This window comes from Mobula hypostoma, chromosome 12, assembly GCF_963921235.1.
Source record: "Mobula hypostoma chromosome 12, sMobHyp1.1, whole genome shotgun sequence".
NCBI lineage: Eukaryota > Metazoa > Chordata > Chondrichthyes > Myliobatiformes > Myliobatidae > Mobula > Mobula hypostoma.
In genome coordinates this window covers 89361668-89387098 of record NC_086108.1, presented here as the reverse complement: position 1 = coordinate 89387098, position 25431 = coordinate 89361668, and the positions used below count along the sequence as shown (strand labels likewise).

The 25431-nt window shown below is 41.8% G+C and overlaps 1 protein-coding gene across 2 annotated transcripts in view; it reads left to right on the top strand.

Annotated features, from left to right (window-relative positions):
- Positions 1-725: 725 nt before the first annotated feature.
- LOC134354985 (phospholipid phosphatase-related protein type 4-like) overlaps positions 726-25431 on the top strand; it is an 89612-nt gene continuing 64906 nt past the window's right edge. Inside the window, exons 1-3 of one of the 2 annotated variants that reach the window (XM_063064580.1) lie at positions 726-792; positions 2164-2339; positions 10727-10973. In XM_063064580.1, the coding sequence (XP_062920650.1) occupies positions 10896-10973 (78 nt within the window). In that variant the 5' untranslated portion in view covers positions 726-792; positions 2164-2339; positions 10727-10895. Of the gene's footprint in view, positions 793-2163; positions 2340-10382; positions 10974-25431 lie in introns of those variants that run through there. The other variant, XM_063064581.1, reaches the window with a different exon arrangement.

The window sequence follows — 25431 nt, the reverse complement described above, 5'->3', positions numbered from 1 at the left end:
ATGAGTTTCAAGGAAGTGCAGGAGCATGGTAACTGGGGTGCTGTTATGATAAAGATGGCACATAAATCAGCTCAAACAATAAGATTTTCAAATGGTTGGATGGAAGATCAGGATTACGTAGGTAAGTTGGATGTACAGTATGGTTACTACAACTATGTTATTACTGTTCAAGTAATAATTTTAAATACCAATCTATAAATTAGACTAAACATTTTGAAAATATGTATCATTAAATTTCATTTACTGTAATTTATTTATTTTCATCTTCTGTTGAAAGATCATCGAATTAATATGTTAAATTTGTTTCTCACTTCATAGATGCTGACTGGCATAGTGAATATGTCTAATACTTTCTGCTTCTATTTTCATGTCAGTCTGGTTTATCAGCATCTGTGATCATTGACTAATAGGGAAGCACATAGGCGGAGGCGATGTCAAATTGGCGCTAAATTGCAACTTCTTCTGGCTTATCTACAAAAACAGCTTAATTTCTACCTTTGATGTCTGTCCTTTCCCGTTTCAGGGTGGATGGGGTTCTGTTGAAGACCCTGACCTGGAGTTACACTCAAACTTCAGATCTTTGCGGTGATGGGATCCACTCCTGGGGGTTCACATCCGGCTGCTTTTCGATATCCCAAAGACACAGCCTTTAAGATGAGCGTGTCTTCAGGGTTCTGAGGTTTTGCAGCCCTGTGGACGGGCTGATTCTAAGTCAGTACTGCCAACTGAAGTGTCACGGGAGAGAACGGAACATCTGGAATGGCGAATCAGCTGCTGGAGGCTGTGTACTTGGTGAGTTGTGCTCTCTCTCTCTCCCACGTTAGTGGGCATGAGATTGTTTTCGATACTCGGATCACAGGACTTGGAAATAAAGTGGTGAAACAGATTTTTAACACCATAAGCAGCGAGTTGTTTTGTTATGTCTCTTGCTGTGAAAGCAGACACCTCATTTTCTCTTTATCGAGGAGAGAGAGAGAGAGAGAGAGAGAGAGAGAGAGAGAGAGAGAGAGAGAGAGAGCGCGCGCGCCTGTGGCATGTCAAATTGTCGGGTGAATGATTATTTTTTATTGTACTGCAGATCATGGTCTTTTCTAGGGGCTTTGCTGTTGCTTTCTTGTTGGGTGGAGGGTGTTGATGCACTTTCATGGAAGTTGTTGGGGGTGGGGGAGGGTCGTACCTTACTGCTGCTTGTGCATGGGAGGTGTCAGTAGGGGGGCTCTGGGGTCTAATGTTTTTACTATCACTCATTCTTTGGGGCACTCTTCTGTTTTCATGGATGTTTGCGAGGAAAAAGAATTTCAGGAGGTATATTGTATACATTTCTCTGATATTAAATAGAACTATTGAACTATTGAGCCATGTTAATTGAATCCATCTTGACGTATCTGCTAAAGATAGAAAACCAATTTTATGGAGCTCTAATGCCATCAGTTTGCATCAAAGGTACAACTTGCAATAGACTTTAAGCTTGCGGTCAAATTCTGCAATCCATCTAGACCAGGGGTGGCCAACCTCTTACATTCCATGCGTCAATTTTTTCATGCATGAGTTCAGAGGCACCATACAACTCTTGTGCCCCGACAATTCTTGTAAAAATATGTTAATATAGAACTCGTGCATGAAAAAAATCGCATCTGAGCTCATGCGTGAGAAAATTGACGCATGGAATGTAAAAGGTTGGCCACCCTTGATCTAGGGTATCCCACACACAAGGAATTTATAATAATAGGGCTACATGCTGAGCTTAATCTCACAATTAAACTAAATTTCCAGTACAGCCTCTGAAATACAATCCAACGAAAGAAGTAGAAAGGTTGACCAAAGAAATAACTGAACTTTCAAAACTGGAAAATGTGACTTAGTCTGGGCATAGAGAAAACATTTAAAGATAAAAAGGTCAAAATTACTCTTGTGATTGTAGCAGAGGAAAAGTTTTTTGTAAGATGATCTTTAACTACTTTGAAAGCTTTATTCTATGTAAATTGGTTTACATCGAATTTATAAAAGCAATTGTCTTACTAGGTATAAGATATCTAAGTGCTTTTGCTTCTGCAAGGCTAACCTGAATAAATACTTTGTCTTCATGGGATTGATTTCACCATCGAGAATGAACTAGTCTTAATGACACCTCTGTGTTATAAATTAATGCTCTATGCCCCTCAGCTCAGTCTATCTTCAGTGCACTTACCTCAAGAAACCAACGAGGATTCTACTGGAAATCTGAGAAGTCCTTGGCTGAGTCTCAAGTTGCTTGTCCATAACAATTCTAGTATCAGAGGTGCAGAAGATATGGAACCTCCAGCACTGGGACTTTGAATATGTTCAGATATCTCCAACAGGTGAGCTGCACCATATGCATGACCAACATCTAAGTCCCAATGCATGAGCCCTACTCCAAGATCTAACAAGGAAAACTTTTCCAGGAAGATTAAGAAAATATTTTGAGGCCTCTTTGAAAAAAGTATAGCATCTTCACTGGTACATTGGCATCCATAGCCTATGATCCCTCAACAGGTGATGAAACACTCTCTCCAGAATCAAGCACATACAGTGGAAGATAGTGTGTGATAAACCAAAAAACACATTCACATTTCTCCACCAAGATCCCTCTATTCCAGCTGCGGCAGATTTCCCAGTTCACATATTAGTCTCAGTAATCCCTTCAGAAACCATAGAACAACAATGAAAGCAAATCATCCTTAACCCTAAAGCACTGTTTAATAAAGAGAAGAATAAAATTTATCACTAACAACACACACAAAATACTGGAAAAACTCTGCAGGTCAGGCAGCATCTAGAAGTGAACAAACAGTCGATGTTTTGGGCTAAGACCCTTCATCAGGACTGGAAAGGAAGGGGGAAGATGCTTGAATAAGAAGGCGGGGGTGGGGAAGGAAGACGAGCTAGAAGGTGATAGGCAAAGCCAGGTGGGTGGGGGAGGAGGAATGAAGTGAGAAGCTGGGAGATGGTAGGTGGAAAAGGTAAAGAGATGGAGAAGAAGAAGTCTAATAGGAAAAGAAAATAGACCATGAGAGAAAGGGAAGGAGGAGGGGCACCGGGGGAGGTGACAGGCAAGTGGAGGCCAGAGTGGAGAATTGAAGAAGAGGGAAGGGGGAGGGGGTAAAAATTATTGGCAGTTGGAGAAGTCGATCTTCATGCCATCAGGTTGAAGACTACCTAGACAGAAGAGGAGATGGTGCTCCTCCAACCTGAGTGTGGCCTCATTGTGCAGGAAAAGGAGATTATGAGATTGGGGATTGAAATTAAAATAGTTGGCCACCAAGAAATCCTGCTTAATGTGGGTGGGGTGGATGTGCTGGACAAACCAGTCCCCAACTTATGTTGGGTCTCACCAGTGTAGAGGAGGCTGTATTGGGAGCACCGGATATAGTGCACAACCCTAACAGATTCACAGGTGAAGTGTTGCCTCACCTGGAAGGACTGTTTGGGGCCCTGATTGCAGCAAGGAGATGAATACTCATCTGTAAAAGAAATGCATCACTTCTGCCACTTACAGGGATAAGTTCCAGAAGGGAGATTATGGACAATGGAATCATAGAAACATAGAAACATAGAAAATAGGTGCAGGAGTAGGCCATTCGGCCCTTCGAGCCTGCACCGCCATTTATTATGATCATGGCTGATCATCCAACTCAGAACCCCGCCCCAGCCTTCCCTCCATACCCCCTGACCCCTGTAGCCACAAGGGCCATATCTAACTCCCTCTTAAACATAGCCAATGAACTGGCCTCAACAGTTTGCTGTGGCAGAGAATTCCACAGATTCACCACTCTCTGTGTGAAGAAGTTTTTCCTAATCTCGGTCCTAAAAGGCTTCCCCTCTATCCTCAAACTGTGACCCCTCGTTCTGGACCTCCCCAACATCAGGAACAATCTTCCCGCATCTAGCCTGTCCAATCCCTTTAGGATCTTATACGTTTCAATCAGATCCCCCCTCAATCTTCTAAATTCCAACGAGTACAAGCCCAGTTCATCCAGTCTTTCTTCATATGAAAGACCTGCCATCCCAGGAATCAATCTGGTGAACCTTCTTTGTACTCCCTCTATGGCAAAGATGTCTTTCCTCAGATCAGGGGACCAAAACTGCACACAATACTCCAGGTGTGGTCTCACCAAGGCCTTGTACAACTGCAGTAGTACCTCCCTGCTCCTGTACTCGAATCCTCTCGCTATAAATGCCAGCATACCGTTCGCCTTTTTCACCGCCTGCTGTACCTGCATGCCCACTTTCAATGACTGGTGTATAATGACACCCAGGTCTCGTTGCACCTCCCCTTTTCCTAATCAGCCACCATTCAGATAATAATCTGTTTTCCTATTTTTGCCACCAAAGTGGATAACTTCACATTTATCCACATTAAATTGCATCTGCCATGAATTTGCCCACTCACCCAACCTATCCAAGTCACCCTGCATCCTCTTAGCATCCTCCTCACTGCTAACACTGCCACCCAGCTTCGTGTCATCCGCAAACTTGGAGATGCTGCATTTAATTCCCTCATCCAAGTCATTAATATATATTGTAAACAACTGGGGTCCCAGCACTGAGCCTTGCGGTACCCCACTAGTTACCGCCTGCCATTCTGAAAAGGTCCCGTTTATTCCCACTCTTTGCTTCCTGTCTGCTAACCAATTCTCCACCCACACCAATACCTTACCCCCAATACCGTGTGCTTTAAGTTTGCACACTAATCTCCTGTGTGGGACCTTGTCAAAAGCCTTTTGAAAATCCAAATATACCACATCCACTGGTTCTCCCCTATCCACTCTACTAGTTACATCCTCAAAAAATTCTGTGAGATTCGTCAGACATGATTTTCCTTTCACAAATCCATGCTGACTTTGTCCGATCATGGAGAGGTTCCTGCAGAAAGAAGACAGAGGGGGAGTGTAATAATGTGTTTGTTGGTAGGGACCCATTGAGAATGGCAGAAGTTTTGGGGAAATTCCTCATTTGTTTACTACGACATTTATCATTAAAGTTAAGCACTTATCATTTGTTGTATTGAATGTGTATGTACAAACATACTGCATTTTTGTTTTTTACAGATATGAAATAAACTCCATTGTGGAGAATATATTAAAAATTCAGTAGCCATTCTATATAGAACATTCCTGAACATATGCTTTGACCAAGCATTCAAAGAAAAGTTAAATTACTTTAGTCCGCGGTCCAGTGGAACATAGTTTCATTTGGCAGTATACAAGTAAACAGTTGGATGAAAGCAAACTTGAACTTCAGCTAACTTACACTTACCAATCAGCAACCATGATAGAAAACACAGTATCTATCCAGAGCATTCTTACAGTAATACTACCAATATACTAAAGAATCATGGGATATTTTCTATTGTTTGTACAGCTTTGAAGTGTACAGTATCAGAATGATAGTAAAAGGAAGTGAATTGTTTAGAATCACTTAAGAATAAGTTAATGATCAAGATCAATCAAGTGAAAGTGGTGAATGTGGCAACTAGAACTATACTATTGGGGAGCAGAAATCCTGCAAGGTGCCAGAGCAATATTAGTAGATGTACACATAAATGGAGCCTAGTAGGTGTCTTAGTTACTGCATCATTTTTTTGATTAATTGCATCTTTCAGAGAAACCTCATGCTTTGTGCCAGCATCTGTGGGATACCATGGGTCCAATCTTCTTATAAGTTGTAAATTCCTCTCAGACGTATTAATTTACTTTACATGGAATTTGGGGATCCCAAATTAGACTGAAGTTCAGCTGTTTTCACAACTGTGCACCATACTAGGAGTAAATGAATTACACCATTGGACTCTTCATGTTGCCCAACAGGAATGTTTAGATCACCTCAGATTACCTAATACAAAGAGCCAGTGAATCTTTATTTTTTCACATTCATTTTTCAGGATGTAGACAACATCACCAAAGCCTACTTTTGTTCATCCTTGAGGAGAAGGTGGTGGGCCTCTTTCATGAATTACCAGAACCCTTGTTGGGAAGGGAGTTTCAGGATTTAAACTTAATATCCCTGAGGTAATGAGGTTTAAATTTGGGTCAGAATGATGTGCAATTTGGACAAGAAACTGCAGGGACTGATGTTCCTTTGTGTCTAGCCTCTTGTTCTTCCTGGTGGCAGAGATTGTGGCCTGTTGGAGTCACTGTGGTATATTTTGTAAATGGTGCATACTACAGCCACGATGCATTATTAGTAGCAGGGATATTTAGGATGGTGGATAAGGTAAAAATCATTGGGTTATCTTGCATGGCATTGAAATTCTTCGCAATTGTTGAAATTTCACCTATTCAGCATAATGAATAGGTGCACCACTGACTTAGAACACAGAACATGACAGTACATTAGAGGCCCTTTAGCCCACAATGTTGAACTGACCTCTTAACCTACTCAAAGATCAATCTAACTCTTCTCTTCTACATAGCCCACCACTTTTCTATCATTCATATGCTTCCCGAAGAGTTTCTTAAATGTCCCGAATGTATCTGCCTCTTGCTTTGACTTTTGGTTTGTAGATGATGGAAAGGTGTTAGGATGTGAGAAATAAATTGCTCACCATATGAGACTCAATCTCCAATCTTCTTTTACAGATCAGTATTTGTAGTCATATCATTCAGTCCATCATGTCCAAGCTGACCATCGAGCACATATTTACTCTAATGCCATTTTTTATTGTCCGCAGATTCCCAACAAACCTTTCTAGATTCCATCACTCACTCACACCCCACAGGACATTTACAATTATCAATTATCCTACCAACACATACATTATATACATATAAAAGGAAAATACAGCACCCAGTGGAAACTTGTGCAGTCCCTATGACGGACATTTGCTTCCTGGGACATGGGGGATTCATGTTTTTGCCAAGCTTTCTAAACATGACAGCTGCCGCTTGTAAGATCAAACAGTTGTAAGTAAACTTCCAACTAATATTGCTTAGCTTCTGTGCCAGAGTTGCTTGGAGTATTCTTTTGTCTTCATGGTGTAATTTTTACCAGTAATGACTTGGAGGTATATTACTGATCTCTCATTGTCACTGGCTTTAAATCAGGGAATTCCCTAACCCAATAGCACCATGGAAATACAGAATCAAGTTTAATAGCACTGACATATGCCATTACATTTGTTGATCTGTAGCAGCAGTAAGGAGTAATACTTAAAAATACCGTAAATTACATATGTGTATGATAAGTAGTACAAAAATAGTGAGGTAGTGTTCATTGGTTGATTCATTCTCCGTTTAGAAAGCTGATGGTGGAGCTGTTCCAAAAGTATTCAGTGGCTTCTGCAAGAGGATAACTCACCATCACCAACAGAGTCTTTTAGGTATACACTAGGGTCTTTTAAGAAACTCTTAGATAGGTGCATGGAGCTTAGAAAAAATAGCGGGCTTTCCAGTAGGGCAACTCTCGGCAGATTCTGGAGTAGGTTACATGGTCGGCACAACATTGTGGGCCGAAGGGCCTGTAATGTGCTGTAGATTTATACGTTTCTATGTTTCTCAAGAGCAATCAGCAATGGATAATAATTGGGGCATTCTTAATAACAAGATGAATAAAGAAACTAATGGCAAAGACAACACAGGAGATTGAAAAAAAAAGCTGCAGAGGGTTGTAATCTCAGCCAGCTTCAGCATGGGAACTTGCCTCCCCATCATCGAGGACATCTCCAAAAGGCAATGCCTCAGGAAAGCAGCGTCCATCGTTAAGGACCCACCACCCAGGACATGTCCTCTTTTCATTGCTACCATTAGCGAGTATATACAGGTGCCTGAAGACAAGCTGAGTGCTTTACAAACAGCTTCCTCTCCTCCGCCGTCAGATTTCTCAATGAGTTATGAAAGTCTGAAGACTCCTCACTATTTAGCTCTTTTGCGTCACTTATTTTTATATATTTCTTATAATAATATTTTATGTATTACTTCGTACTGCTGCTGCAACTTTCACAACATATGTCAGCGATAAATAAAATCTGATTTTGAATTCGAATTAACACAATATGCTGGAGATGCTGCCTGACCTGCTGAGTTCCTCCAGCATTTTGTATGTATTACACTGGATTTCCAGTATCTGCAGGATCTCTTGTGTTTCTGAACTAGCATTTAAGAAGTGGTAGAATGGAAAATGTAGAAGGACCATGTTGCAAATTCGGAAATAGTGCTTTAAAGCTGCCTGGATGCAACGTTTCGAATGTATCGAAAAATAGATCACGACAGCAACAGATCAGGTCAGGTGCTCTGCAAATATTTTTTTTCGGAAAACAAAACATAGCAGGCAACTTTCCCTCCTAGAAAGTGGAACGCAACGTTAATGGAAGATGCAGTACTTGGGAGTTTCGATTAGCTTCGTTTGGCATTGCCGGAAGTAAATACAGCGAGTGTGAAGTTAAGGGACATAAACACCAGCTGGTACTGTGAGTAGTATCAGCACGAATATGTAAGACGTTACAACGTCTTATCTCTGTTTCACAGTGAAGTGCACCGCCAGAAGGATTCATATACAATATCACTGTAGAAACGCCAAATTAGTCTACTTCAGTTATGTAGGGGTTCACACTGAGAAGGGAAAATGATATTCCCCGCTAAGGCGTCAAGACAAAATATTAAATATTTCTGGACCTCATTAACCCTGCCGGAGGAGAGTGGAGCATGCTGGTACTTCAGATTTCGCGGTACTGTCAAAAAAGCATTCTTGAAAGTCTTCACAATGCTCACCTAATCAGAACTAGCCAGAAAAGAACGACGATAAAAGAGTTATTTTTATGATCATCCTTCCAATGCTGACTTGCTTTTCGCAAGACCTTTCTAGTGCTTTATATTTTATATTGTTACTTGTAATTATGATATCCAATGCCTCGAACTGCCCTGTGGCTATGAATAGTTTAATGACCAAACTGGAGGAAACGTTATTTAGTTATCAAATATATACGCTTACGTTTCATTCTGGAAAGAGCATTAGCAACGCGCAAGTTGAAGACTCACGAAAACTAACCTTTAATAATCTTTCAGGTCCCACCAGCCAGAACCAATCGTACAACCTTATATCTGAAGTGATTCAAAAAATAGTACAAGTTCTATTTGCAGACTCTGACACGTGAAAAATGGGGGGCATGTGGTTTTCAAAGCACATTGGGACTTTAAAAAGACAATCTCCCGATACTTACACGACTCATCCTAGTTGAGAGTCGAATCTATGAAGATTTATGATATACAGACGTAAAGAATGTTCTGCATTGTTCTAGCACATGTAAGTCATTTTTATCAATGGATTCCTATACAATTTGATTTTCTTGTATTTTATTAAGTACTTTTGTTTTCGTTAATGTTAACGGGGCAACAAAGTTCGACTGTCCTGCCAGATGCACAGATCAGGGCGGATTATTAGTTTCAGTAAATTTGTTCCTACTTTGTGTAAAGTAGGAACAAGCTTACTGGACTTAAATTGTGGTCAGTTTGGTTAAGAATCCATTGGACATGCCAGTGAAAAAAAATAACAATCCTTTAATGTTTCAATGGAGAAACCTTATAAAAGGATGGTCATACACTATTAACATAGCGTCCGGGAGTCCTCATTCCTGGCTATAACTATCTCTGATACCTTATCAGCAATAAATGTTTATTTTGTCTTCAATGCATCGAACCCTCAGACAGACGCAGCGCATTGCTGATGTGAGGGATGTTTTAAAGCGCTTGTCCAAACAGGTAAGGGTTAGCGATTGAGTTTCGAATTTAAACAGTTCGACTCGCCACCAATGGAATATCAAGGATGGTGTTCTGCTGGGTGGTTAGAATGGATGCAAACCAACATCAAATACGTTCTATGAATTCACATCCCTTGCCATTGTATAGGCATTAGTTATGTTATATAGAAATAACTCCCGGAGCTAAGGGCAGGAGACAGGCGGCTCCTACATACATCTAGTACAGACTGGACAGGCCAAACAAGAGAAAAAAAACATTTCTATGATTTCCCCTTATTCACTGAAATAATAAAATTACTCGTTTAATCGGAGCCTGCGAGTGTTAACAAATGTGATGGCAATAAATGTATGATAAAATTACGTCGGCAGACCAGAAAACTTAATTTTGATTGGGACACACATCAACTCCAAAGTTGCTTTGGGAAAGGATTGAACATTTGGAGGTTAGAACATTGGAAGTGCATATGTATAGGGATAACACGCGGGAGCGAACTATTTGCAGGATTATGTTGCTCGCTTGCTAAAGCCGTATGCCTTTACCTGAATCCATGTCGAAAATGCAGAGGGCTAGTGAAAATGTTCACACCTTGTTTGAGAACGCTGGCGTGAAGCGTCTCGGGATACTGTAGCCGCAGATTTGTATTTCTTTGGCACTGAGAAGGCGGGCGATACAGCCCTGTCTCATTTATATCTATTGGTGTCTGTGTGATGCGATGTTTCGTGCCTTTAAAATCTGTCACGGTGGTAATAAGCAATTATTATGGAACCGTTTAGTGACGCGTCGGTGGTGTGTGTGCCCAAACCTGCGATTTAATATGCACGTTGAAATTACTGGAGCAGATTAACGCTGCAGGGGAGAAACACGCGCGCACACACACGCGCGCGCGCGCACCTATTAGGCAGAAATGGGGCAAACCGGAGAAACGTAGCGTTGTGCGGAAAGCCTCATTTGATTGTGTGTGGCCACCTACAATTTATTGCATTGTGTTGTTATTTGCGCCTCTTTCCGCACAGCCTGAATATACGGGCACTTGGTTTACGGAGAAATAGCGAGGTTTGTCGAGCTACGGACGGCGCTGGGGATTGTAAGCAGCGAGCAGCCCTGCGGAGCGAAGATCGACAAGTCGGACCAATCGATTGCACTAATCGGCGGCGGCGTGTGGCACCGATCTGAGGACCGGACATGTCTTCTAAAGAAAGGCAGAAAGCCAAGCTGACCAAGGAGAGCGTTACCCTGTTGCCTTGCTTTTATTTCGTAGAGGTAAGTCGACGATAGCTAGGCAGCCGCAGGTAAGAAACGTTGGACCTAACGGTTCATGGATGCCAAAACTATGAACTTACAAGTAGTAAAATTCCCAGCCTCTCATTTCAGGGATACATGTTCTCAGCTTTCCTCGTCCCAACATCCCCTGCACCGTTAGTAAAACAGGAGACGACCATTGGTACTTCACAGACCATCGTGCATGGAACTCGCGTCCGCAGTGACAGCAATGAAATTATTCATCAAACAGGCATCGATCCAAAGTGGCCGAGCCTCCAGTGAAGATAACATCTGGTGCAATATTTCCAGCGCTCCCTTTCCAGTTGTTAACATTAAGTGATTTGATTAATGCATAAGAAAAAATAGGAACATTTGCATGTGGGCGCGGGATCTGGTCACTGAACGACTTGATTAATAAAAGCTGCAAGAGCGAACTATTCCCCTTTATATAATTTACTTAAATTGAAATAGCAGCATTTCGGGGTAGCTTTTATAATCATTTTACCCCGTATGTCCTGCTGTAATATATAGTATATATATATTTAAAACGCCATTTCTCGCAATCGTGCAATTAAGAAGATGCTGGAAGCCAACCTGAAGCCTTGTAGGGTGTGAAAAGACGCGTGGGCAGGGATGCTTTAGAATTGGCGAATTATTCTAATGTATAGAAAGTACATATCCTATACAAAAATTCCAAAAATAGTTAATAAAGTAAGCCATTATTAGGTGTAATCTTAACATTTTGAGGTGAAATTTAGCTCCAATTCATCATAAATTGTCGGATGTTTTTGGATCTTCATGTGGTTAGTTTTACTAAGGCCAAATAAAATGTTGTCTTCCCATCTCCATGTTCAGACATGGAATTGTTGGATTTACCCCAGTAATAGGACTGAATAAGTATGTTTTATGGCCCTGACATGTCATCGGACATTGGACCACTCAGCATTGAAACTGTGAAGTGTCACTCGTGTCCACAGAAACTCGTTCCTAGTTATTTTAATAAAACTTTCAGAATGGAAATAAATTATATGAAAGTACTGGAAATTGAAATGAGAACAGAAACTGCTGAAAATACTCAGAAGGTCAGGCAGCATCTGTGAAAAGAGTAAAAAGAGGTAATATTTCAGGTCAAAGATCATCCATCAAAAATCCCAAACCATTGCCAAAATGACCTTGAATTTAAACATTACATCCCTTTGACTTTCCTTTGCACAGATACTACCTGACCTCTTGAGTGTTACCAGCATATTCTGTATGCATCTTTGGATGCTCTTTTTCATGTTTCTCTCTTCCTCATTCTCTCTGTTAATGCATACAAAATGGTGGAGGAACGCAGCAGGTCAGGCAGCATCTATGAAAGGGAATGGACAGTCCATGTTTTGTTTCATAACTCCTCATTGAGACCCAATGAGGGTCTTGGCCCAAAGCATCGATTGTTTATTATTTTCCATAGATGTTGCCTGACCTGTGGAGTTCCTCCAGTAAATTGTGTGTATTACTCTGGACTTTGAGCATCTGCAGAGTTTCTTGCATCTTTAATTTGCTCTCTCTTAATGTACTTTGTTTCTCCTTATTTCAATTTCAATAGCTCATTTGGTTATATTCACACACTTGTATCTGTTACTTGCAATGTTCTCTCAATATTTTGGAATCTCATTGGTTATGGTGATGGATCATTAGACAGACTTGGACACATAATGCTTATTGATCTTGTAATTCATTTATCACTACCCATTTATGATCACTTGAGATGCAAACATAATTTTTCATCAATGGCAGGGAGAATAGCAAAAATGTTATACCTTCTCCAAATCAATATCACGAGAGTTGTTGGTCCAGCAAATTGGTGGCTATTTTTGTTCTCAGTGAGTGAACGAGTCAGTGAGTGTGGATTTGTACACAAGAATTTAACAGGCATCGAGCAGGGTACTTATTATAGTAATCTAATTCCAATTAGAAGAACATGCTTGTCTTTGTCATCTATTCAGATATAAATTTCTTCCCTCCCTCCTTACAATTGCACTGTAGATTACTACCAGATACAGGGCAAAAAAAAAAGCCAAATCTTGTTTGTAGAACATTGTTCCAAAAGGGTTGAACCAGCTATAGTGGTGCTGGTATATAATGATGCCAGCAGTAAATGATGTGTTCAGTATTGTACGTTAATATTCAATTCATTGTAACAGGAAAGTATCCTGGTATAAAAGACCATCTCTCCTTATTCTGCCTACAGTTATAAATTATAAATGCAATAAATTTTGTACGTGGAATCCACCTAACACTTTCCATAAATGCAAAATTTTCCATTGTATATCGGGTGCAATAATTTCTGTATGAACTTCAGTAACTCTCTCTGGGAATTACTAGTGCTTTGTATATGTAATGGATTTGACATCTTTGGAGTCCTTTTAGGACGTTCTACAGCCTGGTTGAAATATATGGTACCTTGAATTGCTTGTGCAGTTGGTAGAGAATGATTACTGCAATAATTTTATTTGTAGGTGATAGAAGCAAAACTACCCATATTTGTTTGTTTGTTTGTTTGTTTGTTTATTTATCGAGAGACAGCACTGATTAGGCCCTTCTAGCCCATTGAGCTGTGCCCCCCAGTAATCCCCCAATTTAAACCAAACCTAATCACGGGACAATTTACAATGACCAATCAACCTACCAAACAGTACATCTTTGGACTGTGGAAGGAAACTAGAGTGCCTGGAGGAAATCCATGTGGTCATGGGGAGAATGTACAAACTCCTAATAGGCAGCGACGGGAATTGAACCTGGGTCACTGATACAGTAAAGTGTTGTGCTAATCACTATGCTCCTGTTCTCCTAATGTGACTGATCACATTTAATTCTAAATAGAAATGCTCAGTGTTGAAGTCGTTGGAAAAGCTTCAAACACTTCACCATCTACAACATACGTGCCAGGTTGATTTAAATAATGTCCAATTTTGCTTCTGATATTTTGGCACACAGTGGCAACTTGTATGCTTATCACCCTAAGCTCCCTGTAAGATATTTAGCAGTATAAGAAGTGGGATTTCTGTTTTGATGTCAGTGCACTTGCATTCACAATAAATCAGAAGGATCTACTATGTAACCAGGAGACTCCCTTGCTGGAGTTAACAGTCCCATTCTGTATTGAACTGATGCTGCAAACCTTATTTTGCTAGGCAATCAATGGGAATCCTGGATCCACAACAGTCCCACACAGTTTTAATGTTTTGGAAGTTCTAACATCCTTTTCATTTACAAATTCTTGCATTTACATGTGTAAAGAGATCTGGCCCATTTTTGCACACAAGAAAATATGCAGTTATTTCCAAAATAAGACGATTACTATTACCATGAAGAGCTAAGATTTTGAGATAAATGTATCTCTGCCGTGATGAACAGAAGTAACTCATGCCTGCAGCTTCAGGGAAGGGATACTATCAAACCCCTCAACAGGTAGATTTTCCAGTGAACATACTTCAATTCAATAGCAGGTAGTGCTCTGGTCCTAGTTCCACACAATGAAATGAAATGAATATACACTGTTTTATTTTTAACTCAATCCCTGTTGGAGCAACAGAATTAGCATTTGCTTTCCATTTCCCTTTCCTCGTGTCCTTGTAGTCCTATAACTTTCTGAAGTGCCATCAACTCCACTTTGAGTTTTATTTTTTACAATAAGGGATAGTTAAAATTATTGGCTTTCTTTGAGATGATGGGGGAAATTAGGCACCGAGGGAGACACAGAAAGAAGATGGATGCTCCTATTAGATAGCACCACTGTCCTTGTCCTTAAAGCTATGAGACAGCAATGTTTACTACTCTGCCACTCTTGTGTGAAGTAACTTGAGAAAGTAATTAGCTGAAGGTCATTTATGATTTAGGGACCCAGAATGTGAGGGTCACCTGGAAATTGTCTTTCATAGGGTCATAGACTTTTCTGTGATGCATGTCCTTGAGGTTCTCGATACAACTGTGAATGCTTCTTTTCCAATTTGAGCAGTTGTGGGTTAAAGGTTATAAGGGATGAATGGAGATGTTCCATTACTTCAGAGGACATTCCTGAATCTTTACCTATCTCCTCCCACAGCAGAGCTCACAACAGATTTCAAAGTCTGGTGTCCATTATACAAGTAGCATAGCTTGCCAAATGTAGCTACCTAAAAGTAACTGGGGCCTTAATACAGAGAAGAAACTGATACTGGTTCACTTATTATTCCAGTGAAACAACCATGAGGTGTCTGTTGCAGCTAGAACAAGCCTCAGAAGAAAATAAGAGGACAGGTGTCACTGCTACCCTGTGGACCGTAGGTTTCAAGAATACAAGAAGAGGAGCAGGAGTAGGCCATCTGGCCAATTAGATCATATCTGATCTGACCGTGGACTCAACTCCTCCTACCTGCCTTTAATCCATAACCCATAATTCCCCTGCTGTACAGAAATCTACCTAACTTTGCCATAAATAGATTTAATGAAGTAGTCTCCACTGCTTCCTTAGGCAGAGAATTCCACAGTTTCACTACTCTCTATGAAAAGGTTTTTCCTTATCTCTGTCCTAGATTTACTCCCCTAAATCTTGGGGCTAGGTCCCTAGCTCTAGTCTCACCTACCAGTGGAAAAAACTTTCCTGCCTCTATCTTATCTATCCCTTTCATAATTTTATGTTATTATTAGATGTCTTCTCATTCTTCTGAATTCCAGTGACTATCGTTCCAGGTGACTCAATCTTTCCTTGGAATGCTCTGCCACTGACTGTGGTGGAGTCCAAGTCCATGGGTAAATTTAACGTGACAGTCGATAGTTTCCCGATCGGTCAGAGCATCAAAGGATATGGCAAGAAGGCAGGTGTACGGGGTTGAGTGGGATCTGGGATCAGCCATGATAGAATGGTGGAGGAGACTCGCTGGGATGATGGCCCAATTCTTCTCCTGTGTCTTAGGGTCTTATGGCCTAATCGTAACCTCATAGGTTAACCGCTCATTTCCAGAATCAAAGGTTTTGCGTCAAAGGTTCTGAGTCTTCACCTTCAAATACACTTCTCCCTAACTGATTGAAGGCTATGGAAGCACATTTAAGGTGATCATCAATTTTATTAGTGATGTCTGCTTTCACTAAGGAAAACATTATGGGGTATGGTAAACATAAGAGATTCTTCAGAAGCTAGAATCTTGATCAACACACACAAAATGCTGGAGGAACTTGGCAAGTCAGGCAGTATGGATGTTTCAGGCCAAGACCCTTCATCAGGACTGTAAAGGAAGGAGTTAGAATACCAATCTCTGGTTGTAGGAGTCTGGGTAACCTCCAACCTAATGGCATGAACATACAACTTCAGATAATTTTTCCCCTTCCTTCCTTCTCTCTTTTTCCATTCCTGAACTGGTTACTTACTCACCCCTCCCTTCTCCTCACCTATCCATCACCTCTCTCTGGTTCCCCTCCTCCTTTGTTTTCTTCCAAGGTCCAATGTCCTCCCCGATCAGATTCCTGCTTCGTCTTGCAAATCCCCTCCCAGCTACTTACTTCGTTTCCCCTTCCCCACTCACCCACCTACCCCCTCACCCAATCTCAGTATCATCTGCCAGTTTGTACTCTTTCTTCACCTGCCCCCAGCTCTTATTATTGCTTCTGCCCCCTTCCTTTCCAATGTTGATGAAGGGTCTTGGCTCGAAACCTCAAATGTTTATTCCTTTACATGGATGCTGCCTGACTTACTGAGTTCCACCAGTATTTTGTATGTGTTGCTTATGAGGTATGAGAATTGTCCAAGGTATTATCATGGACCTTTTTGTCAGAGAGCAGATTGGTAGGTGACCTGAGCCTTGAGGAGATGGAATAGTTTCTCATTTGTTCAGAAGATCAGCTCTACTCACAGGGAAGTAAGGAGGAAGTGAGCAGCATCGTCATGGTAAGAACGATTAAGAACGGGTTTGGGGGCCAAGATGTAGCTTTGCTTGACACTGAGATTGGTTCTGCTATGGACCCATTTTTAGGATCATGGACTGCATACTGTCATGCAGCGAGTATAAGTAGAAGCAGCAATTCAGTGGGTAGCTGAAGATGTGAGGGGCTATCCACAATCTCTCATGCCTTTTGCTGTGGTTGATGAAAGCCCTGTGTAGCGGCTGGTGTCCCCTTCTAGGGAGTTGCAAGCAGTAAGCCCAAAAATATTGCACTATTTTGAAAACTGTACATCATATCAATAAATATTGCAGTGGCTTTACAATCATTGATTGGGATTTAATTCCTACCACTGTCTGTAAGGAATTTGTGCATTTTCCCCCGACCGTGTGGGTTTCCTCCACATGGTCCATTTTCTCTCACATTCCACAGATGTATGGTTAGGATCAGTAAAGGCTGTGGGCGTACAAATTTGGCTCTGGAAGCATGGCGACACCTGTGGGCAGCCCTTGCTTGTTTGGTGGTTCCATCCGTTAGTCTTGCAAGACCATGGATCTGCGCCTGGAAATCTCTGCGTATGGAAGACCGGCAATTGCCCATGCAGCAAGTCTCCCCTCTCCACGACACCGATACAGCTTGGCACCAGTGTCATCGCAGGAGTTGCCAGAACGAGGTTGAAGGCAATGTCGGACTGTCTTAGGGACTCCAGCTCCGGATTTGTCCTCAGGGTTTACTCCCGAAGCCTTTCTCATGAGTGGGCATGGCCACAAGGCAGCGGAGGTTTGAGATCAGAGTTTTCCCCCTCTTAGATGGACTGCCTTCCCAGGCTGACGAACTCCATCTGCCCGAAGCACTGGTTTTAAGGCACCAGGACCCGCCTTCGCCCTTTCTCCTGTCAGTAGAAACAGTTCTGCCAAGCTTAGAGGCTAAGCCACACGAGAAGGCCAGGAGTTGGACTTGGTTGTCAGGGGCTATTTGAGGCGCATGCCGTGAGGAGCACTTTTAGGTAGTGGGAGCTTGTCCCCACTACTACCCCTCGGCTTGACAACCTTGGAAACTTATTTGATTTGACATAAATGACACATTTCACTCTACATTTCGTTATCCCAATGTACATTTGACAAAAATTAAGCCAATCATAATCTTATCTTAAACATGGCATTTCAGCTCATTAAGATTTTGCAAAACTTTAGCCCAATTTGAATATCATCAACAGCATTTAGGTATTCCGGACCTGCCCCTCGGTTTTTTTGCACTACCTTACTTTCCATTTTTCTATTTTCTATTTATGATTTATAATTTAAATTTTTAATATTTACTGTCCAGGGAGTGGGAAGCGCAGAATCAAATATCGCTGTGATGATTGTACGTTCTAGTATCAATTGTTTGGTGACAATAAAGTATAAAGTATTTTATATGAGGTTCAAAAGGAAGGATCTGTGTAAAATTATAAATACCTTGACATATTCTAACCTTTCCTGTCCTATTTCTTGCTCTGCATTAAGCGTAGCTATGGCTAGGTATCATAGCAACAGGAGGAAGTGATTTATTTCCCTCCAATGTGGAGTATGGATATCACTAGCAAATTGCTGAATTATTTTGGCTGAAGAATTTCCCTTGAGAAGTTATAGCGAGCTCCCTTACTCATCTGCTGTAGCCTGAATGTTCAGGGTATTCCTGTAGTAACATTCAGGAAGGAGTTCAAGGATTTTGCCCCAGCAGCAACAAATGACCAACCATCTATTTCTCAGTCACTTTGATGTATTACATGAAAGGGAAAGTGTAGGTGCTGATCTTCTACCTTGCTCTGCCAGGTGGTGAAGTGACAGCTCTATGAAGTGGTGTTGAAAAAGCTTTACTGAAAGCTGCAGTGATTTTTTTGCAGAGAGTGCACATTGTATTGGTGTTGCATTATTGGAGGGAGTAAATGTTTAAGGTGGTGGATGGGGTGTGAATTGAGGAGGCTGCTTTATTCAGGCTGCTGTTGACCTGCAGCTGTGCCCTGAGCTGCAACGTCCACTCTGATGGGCAATATTCCATCACAATACTGATATGTGCTTTGCGGATGGTGGAAAGACAGTGAGGATTCATGAGGCAAGTCACTCCCACCACCTAACATCGTGGCACTGACTATTTATGTGCTCAGTTGATGGCTATCAGGTTAATGACAGGGGCGACTTTGGCCATAGAGGTACAACTATGCAGTTTGACCGCTTAATCAGATCACAACAGATTTAAAGCCTCAGGATTTTTCTGCTTTTGCTTCAATTCTCTTGATATCCTTCCTCAATTAAAATCTATTAACCTCAATTTTTAAAATTTCAATTAATCTGCTGTCCACAGGCTTGTGGGAAGGGAGTTCTAGATTTGCACCACACTTTGAAGGAGTGCTGACATGATTTTTTTTTTGCCTATGTAGCTCAGCTCTAAGTTTAAGTGTATTCCCTCTTGTCCTCTCCTCACAGGAAATAGAATTTTTGGTATTGATGCCATCAAAAGATTTCAAACGCAGCAGTGTGGACAGATGGGGGGGGGGGAGGGGTACAGACCAGGTGCAGGCAGTTGTGATTAGTTTAAATTGGTCACGGTCAGCATGGACATTATGGGCTGAAGGGCCTGCTGTACCATCTATGTTCTATATATATTAGTGCTGTAGACCTTCTGACAAATCTCAGGATGTCAGAGCGGGACAGGCTTATGAGCCCTGTGTGATGTACATAAAATACTTTGACTCTTACACTAGACATCCCTTTCCTCTCCAAAGCCTCTGAAATCGTTATAGTCACAAACATCTATCTCCATCTTTCACAGCTGCACTTGCTTGCAATTATCTAATGAACTTTAGCCCTTTGCCACAGTAACAAAACAACTGTTAGCATAATTGCTAATATCCATGTGATTGTGGCAATGGCAATGCATCTGTCCTTCAGATTCTGATTTACATCTCACATCTATATCAAAATATACAGTCAAGTGCATTAACAGCCAGTGATGTGCCGGGGGTAGCCCACAAGTGGTGCTACCCATTCCAGTGCCAGCATAACATGCTGACAATATTCAACACACCAACACAACACGACACACAACATAGAACACGAAAAGCAGCAATGACAGCTTAATGAACCTAGAACATAGAACAGAGAATAGTACAGCACAGTACAGGCCCTTCAGCCCACAATGTTGCGCCGACACTTAACCCCGTCTCCCATATAATGCCCCACCTTAAATTCCTCCATATACCTGTCTAGTAGTCTCTTAAATTTCACTAGCATATCTGCCTCCACCACTGACTCAGGCAGTGCATTCCACGCACCAACCACTCTCTGAGTAAGAATGCCTTCCTCTAATATCCCCTTTGAACTTCCTACCCCTTACCTTAAAGCCATGACCTCTTGTATTGAGCAGTGGTGCCCTGGGGAAGAGGCGCTGGCTGTCCACTCTATCTATTCCTCTTAATATCTTGTACACCTCTATCATGTCTCCTCTCATTCTCCTTCTCTCCAAAGAGTAAAGCCCTAGCTTCCTTAATCTCTGATCATAATGCATACTCTCTAAACCAGGCAGCATCCTGGTAAATCTCCCCTTTACCCTTTCCAATGCTTCCATTTCCTTCCTATAGTGAGGCGACCAGAACTGGACACAGTACTCCAAGTGTGGCCTAACCAGAGTTTTATAGAGCTGCGTCATTACCCCACGACTTTTAAACTCTATCCCTTGCCTTATGAAAGCTAACACCCCATAAGCTTTCCTAACTACCCTATCTACCTGTGAGGCAACTTTCAGGGATTGTGGACATGTACCCCCAGATCCCTTTGCTCTTCCACACTACCAAATATCCTGCCATTTACTTTGTACTCTGCCTTGGAGTTTGTCCTTCCAAGGTGTACCACCTCACACTTCTCCGGGTTGAACTCCATCTGCCACTTCTCAGCCCACTTCTGCATCCTATCAATGTCTCTCTGCAATCTTTGACAATCCTCTACACTATCTACAACACCACCAACCTTTGTGTCACCTGCAAACTTGCCAACCCACTCTTCTACCCCCACATCCAGGTCGTTAATAAAAATCACGAAAGTAGAGGTCCCAGAACCGATCCTTGTGGGACACCACTAGTCACATCCCTCCAATCCGAATGTACTCCCTCCACCATGACCCTCTGCCTTCTGTAGGTAAGCTAATTCTGAATCCACCTGGCTAAACTTCCCTGGATCCCATGCCTTCTGACTTTCTGAATAAGCCTACCGTGTAGAACCTTGTCAAATGCCTTCCTAAAATCCATATAGATCACATCCACTGCACTACCCTCATCTATATGCCTGGTCACCTCCTCAAGGAACTCTGTCAGGCTTGCTAGACACGATCTGCCCTTCACAAAGCCATGCTGATTGTCCCTGATCAGACCATGATTCTCTAAATGACCATAGATCCTACCTCTAAGAATCTTTTCCAACAGCTTTCCCACTACAGATGTAAGGCTCACTGGTCTATAATTACCCAGACTATCCCTACTACCTTTTTTGATCAAAGGGACAACATTCGCCTCCCTCCAATCCTCTGGTACCATTCCCGTAGACAACGAGGACATAAAGATCCTAGCCAGAGGCTGAGCAATCTCTTCCCTCACCTCGTGGAGCAGCCTGGGGAATATTCCGTCAGGCCCCGGAGACTTATCTGTCCTAATGTATTTTTAACTCCAACACCTCCTCTCCCTTAATATCAACATGCTCCAGAACATCAACCTCACTCATATTGTCCTCACCATCATCAAGTTTCCTCTCATTGGTGAATACCGAAGAGAAGTATGTGTTGAGGACCTCGCTCACTTCCAAAGCCTCCAGGCATATCTTCCCACCTTTATCTCTAATCGGTCCTACCTTCATTCCTGTCATCCTTTTGTTCTTCACATAATTGAAGAAGGCCTTGGGGTTTTCCTTTACCCTACTCACCAAGACCTTCTCATGCCCCCTTCCCCACCCTCCCACCCCTTCACTTACACCGGCCTCTAAACCCAGGGCAAGCTGCCTCTGGACCTCCAGTTCTTGGCCTCATACTATCATGCTCATAGATATTTGGCTTCCAACCTCCAGTGTCTGGCCTGGACTCCCTCTCTACCTTCGGACTTGCCAGCTTTGGTTATTGACCTTTGCAGCTCTCTGCCTTCGGACTCTCAGAGCTCTGAACTTTGATATTTGGCTTTGCCCTTTGGACCTCACCAACCTCTGGGTATTGACTTTAGGACTTGTGGATCATGAGTTCAACCTTTGGGCTTTATATTTGCCAATTTGGGTTTGATCTTAGAGCCTTGACCGACCTGACCTCCAGAACCACAGTGCATTTCAGGCCTCATCTTCCGGACTCACATGGGAAGGGTGGCCCTCGTGATTTTGACTCAGGAGTTGGCAATTTGAGGATTGCTGGTCTCTTCAGCACCTGTCAACCTGACACAACTCTACCTTCCTTATCACTGACCATTGACTGCGGAGCATTCCAACCTGGACTCTGAACATAGGCTTCTACCCTTGACTCTTCATTCTTCTTCATCTCTGTCCCTGAACCTTAACCTGACCCAACACTATCCCCAGCCCATCCCTATGAATCCTAAAATAAGCACTAAGACTGAGATGCAACATCAGGCATCACAATTCGGTACCAACTTAGCTCAAACACTGTCTCCTGCTCTTGGCTGTTCATTTACTATGCATAACCTCTAACTCTTCCTTATGCCTGTCCCTAAACCTTAATCTGATCCCTTATTCCCCATGATGATCCCCAAACTATCACTGCAAGCCTAATAAGCAACTGAGCCACAATACTGATGGACATTACAGTTCTGTGCCATCTTTACAGAAAGACTCTTAATCCTTGTCACTCTTAATCTTCTTTAACACACAGTTTGGTTAACCAGAGCATCATCATCCAATACATCTCTCCCCATTCAGCTGGCTAGGATCACCTTCCATGGGTTTCATTCTAGTCTATCCAGTCATAGCTGGAGAGTCTGGTGACTTCCCTTGCCTTCTCTTCTCTTAGCTGTACTATTCTTCCCCAAGAGTCATTCTCGCTTGTCCCCATCTTCATACTACCCCATCAATCATTCAAAAATACAGCTTCAGTTACTCAATTTATGCCGAAAATACCTGTTTCTACAGTGGCATCGCCTTTCTTATTTTGTCCACTGACACTAGATTGTCATGCCACATGTCTTACAGCAACTACTGAAGGAAATCTTGAGCAGATGAGTGTTCAGATAACTGAAGACATTGCTTGTTGTCTCTATAAGAAATTACTCTTTCTAGCCACAGACTCCATCCCTCTTTTTGGCAACTCCATTGAAGTTGCTCTGAACTTTTCAGCTGGGATTGGATGTTATTCCCTGAGATGTTGCAATCCTATGACAGCATTAAATGCTATCTCTGTAATATTTCATTTCTCTATTTCTGTCTCAACTCATCTGGAAACACTCATCCTCTACTACTGCGAAGAAACCACACTCAGGTTGAAGGAGCAACACTTTGTATTCCATCTGTGTAGCCTCCAACCTGATGGCTTGCAATCAATTTTCCAAACTTCTGGTAATTAGCCCAACCCCCCCCCCACCACCCCCTTCACCATTCCTCATTCCCATTTCCCCCTCTCACCTTATCTCCTTATCTGCCATCACCTCCCTCTGGTGCTTCTCCCCCTTCCCTTTCTTCCACGGCCTTCTGCCCTTTCCTATCAAATTCCCCCTTTTCCAGCCTTTCATCTCTTCACCAATCGGTTTTCAGCTCTTTACTTCACCCCTCTCTTTCTCCCGGCTTCACCTATCACCTACTACCTTGTACTTCTTCCTCCCCTCCTCCCCACCTTCTTACTATGACTGTCATTTTTTTTCTCCAGTCCTGATGAAGGGCCCCGGACTGAAACGTCAACTGTTTACTCTTTTCCATTGATGCTGCCTGGCCTGCTGAGTTCCTCCAGCATTGTGTATGTGTAACTTTCATCTATATCTTTGCCCACTCTGGACTTCATTGCCTTATCCAGTAAACTCTCACATCCAAAAATTGCTAGCATTATATGCAGTGAGTTCCACAGCATAACTATTACCTGGTGACAGAGGGCTTTTCTTCACATTGTTACGATTTTCATTATTTTAAGTCTTACCAATTATTTTTTCCAGTCAGATCTATGGAAGTAACTGTGTCCCTCTTATCGAAGGGTATGTTCACTAAACCTTTCAAATATATTTGCTTTTATGCATACCTTTTTATATTTCCCTTCCCCACCTTCTCCAGATGCGTGTGTATCAATAGATGCTGTCTGGCTTGCCGAATTCCTCCAGCATTTTGTGTGTATTGTGTGTATCAACTGTCCTTTGCTCCAGTCCGCTTACACTGATGAATTTTACATTTTGGTATTTAGCAGGGGATGTGCTCTTTTACACTTTTGAAGAATAAATAACTTGTTGCAGGTCATAGTGTGTCAGCTATCGAAGGAAAAGATTAATGTTGACTTAGAGAATTATATGTAATTTACTGCAATAAATTGGTCATCTGGTCCATGTCAGTGTTTATACACCAAGTGAGCTGCATAAAACCCAATCAAGCACAATCTTCTGTTCCAGTTGGTTCATTTATGTATAGATATATTATATTGTTCTGCGGTGAAACATGGATTAAAAGAAATTACAGATTTTTTTATTGTGGATTCTTGTGTTGAACAGTATCAAGAAAATCACTGCACTTCAATTAAAATGAAGTTATTTATATATTAAAATAATTTAATATCCTTAAATACATCCCATTCATTTAGTTTTTTAAGGACTTAGTTGGAACAGTCCAACCGAAACTGCTTAAAATATTAAATTTACACCCTCAGATTAAAAATAATCAATTGCATGATAGCAAATCACCTTTGATCTTCGGAGTTAAAGGGGATTAATACCAGTTGGAATTTTGTAAATCATACTTGTGCATGAGCAAATGAAAGGGTTAACACATGATGGCTCTGTGCCTGTACTCGCAGGAGTTTAGGAGACTGAGGAAGGATCTCATTGAAACCTACCAAATGTTGAAAGGCATAGATAGAGTGGAGGTGGAGATGTTGTTTCTTATAAAAGGGTAGTCTAAGATCAGGCACAGCCTTGGAATAGAAGGATTCTCATTTGGAACAGAGATGAAGAGGAATTTTTACAGTCAGTGTGTAGTGAATCTGTGGAATTCATTGCCACAGATAGCAGCAGAGGCTGAGCACTGGGTGTATTTAACGTGGAAAATGATTAGTAAGAGCGCCAAAGTTTACAGGGGGAGGAAGGAGAATAGGATTCAGAGGAAGGTAAAGCAGCCATTATGCAGAGCAGACTCAATGGGCCAAATGACCTAATTCTGCTCCTATGTCTTATGGTTTTATCAGTTTTCAGAAGGAAAAAGTAGCCCTGACAAAAAATGTGAGATACGTATGCTTGTTGTTGTAAGCAGTAACAGACGCATATGCATGTGCTATTTAATGATGATAAGTGACACGCATGAGGAAATGTTCAGGTTTAATAAAGGTATCTTTAAATAGTTCTAATAACTTT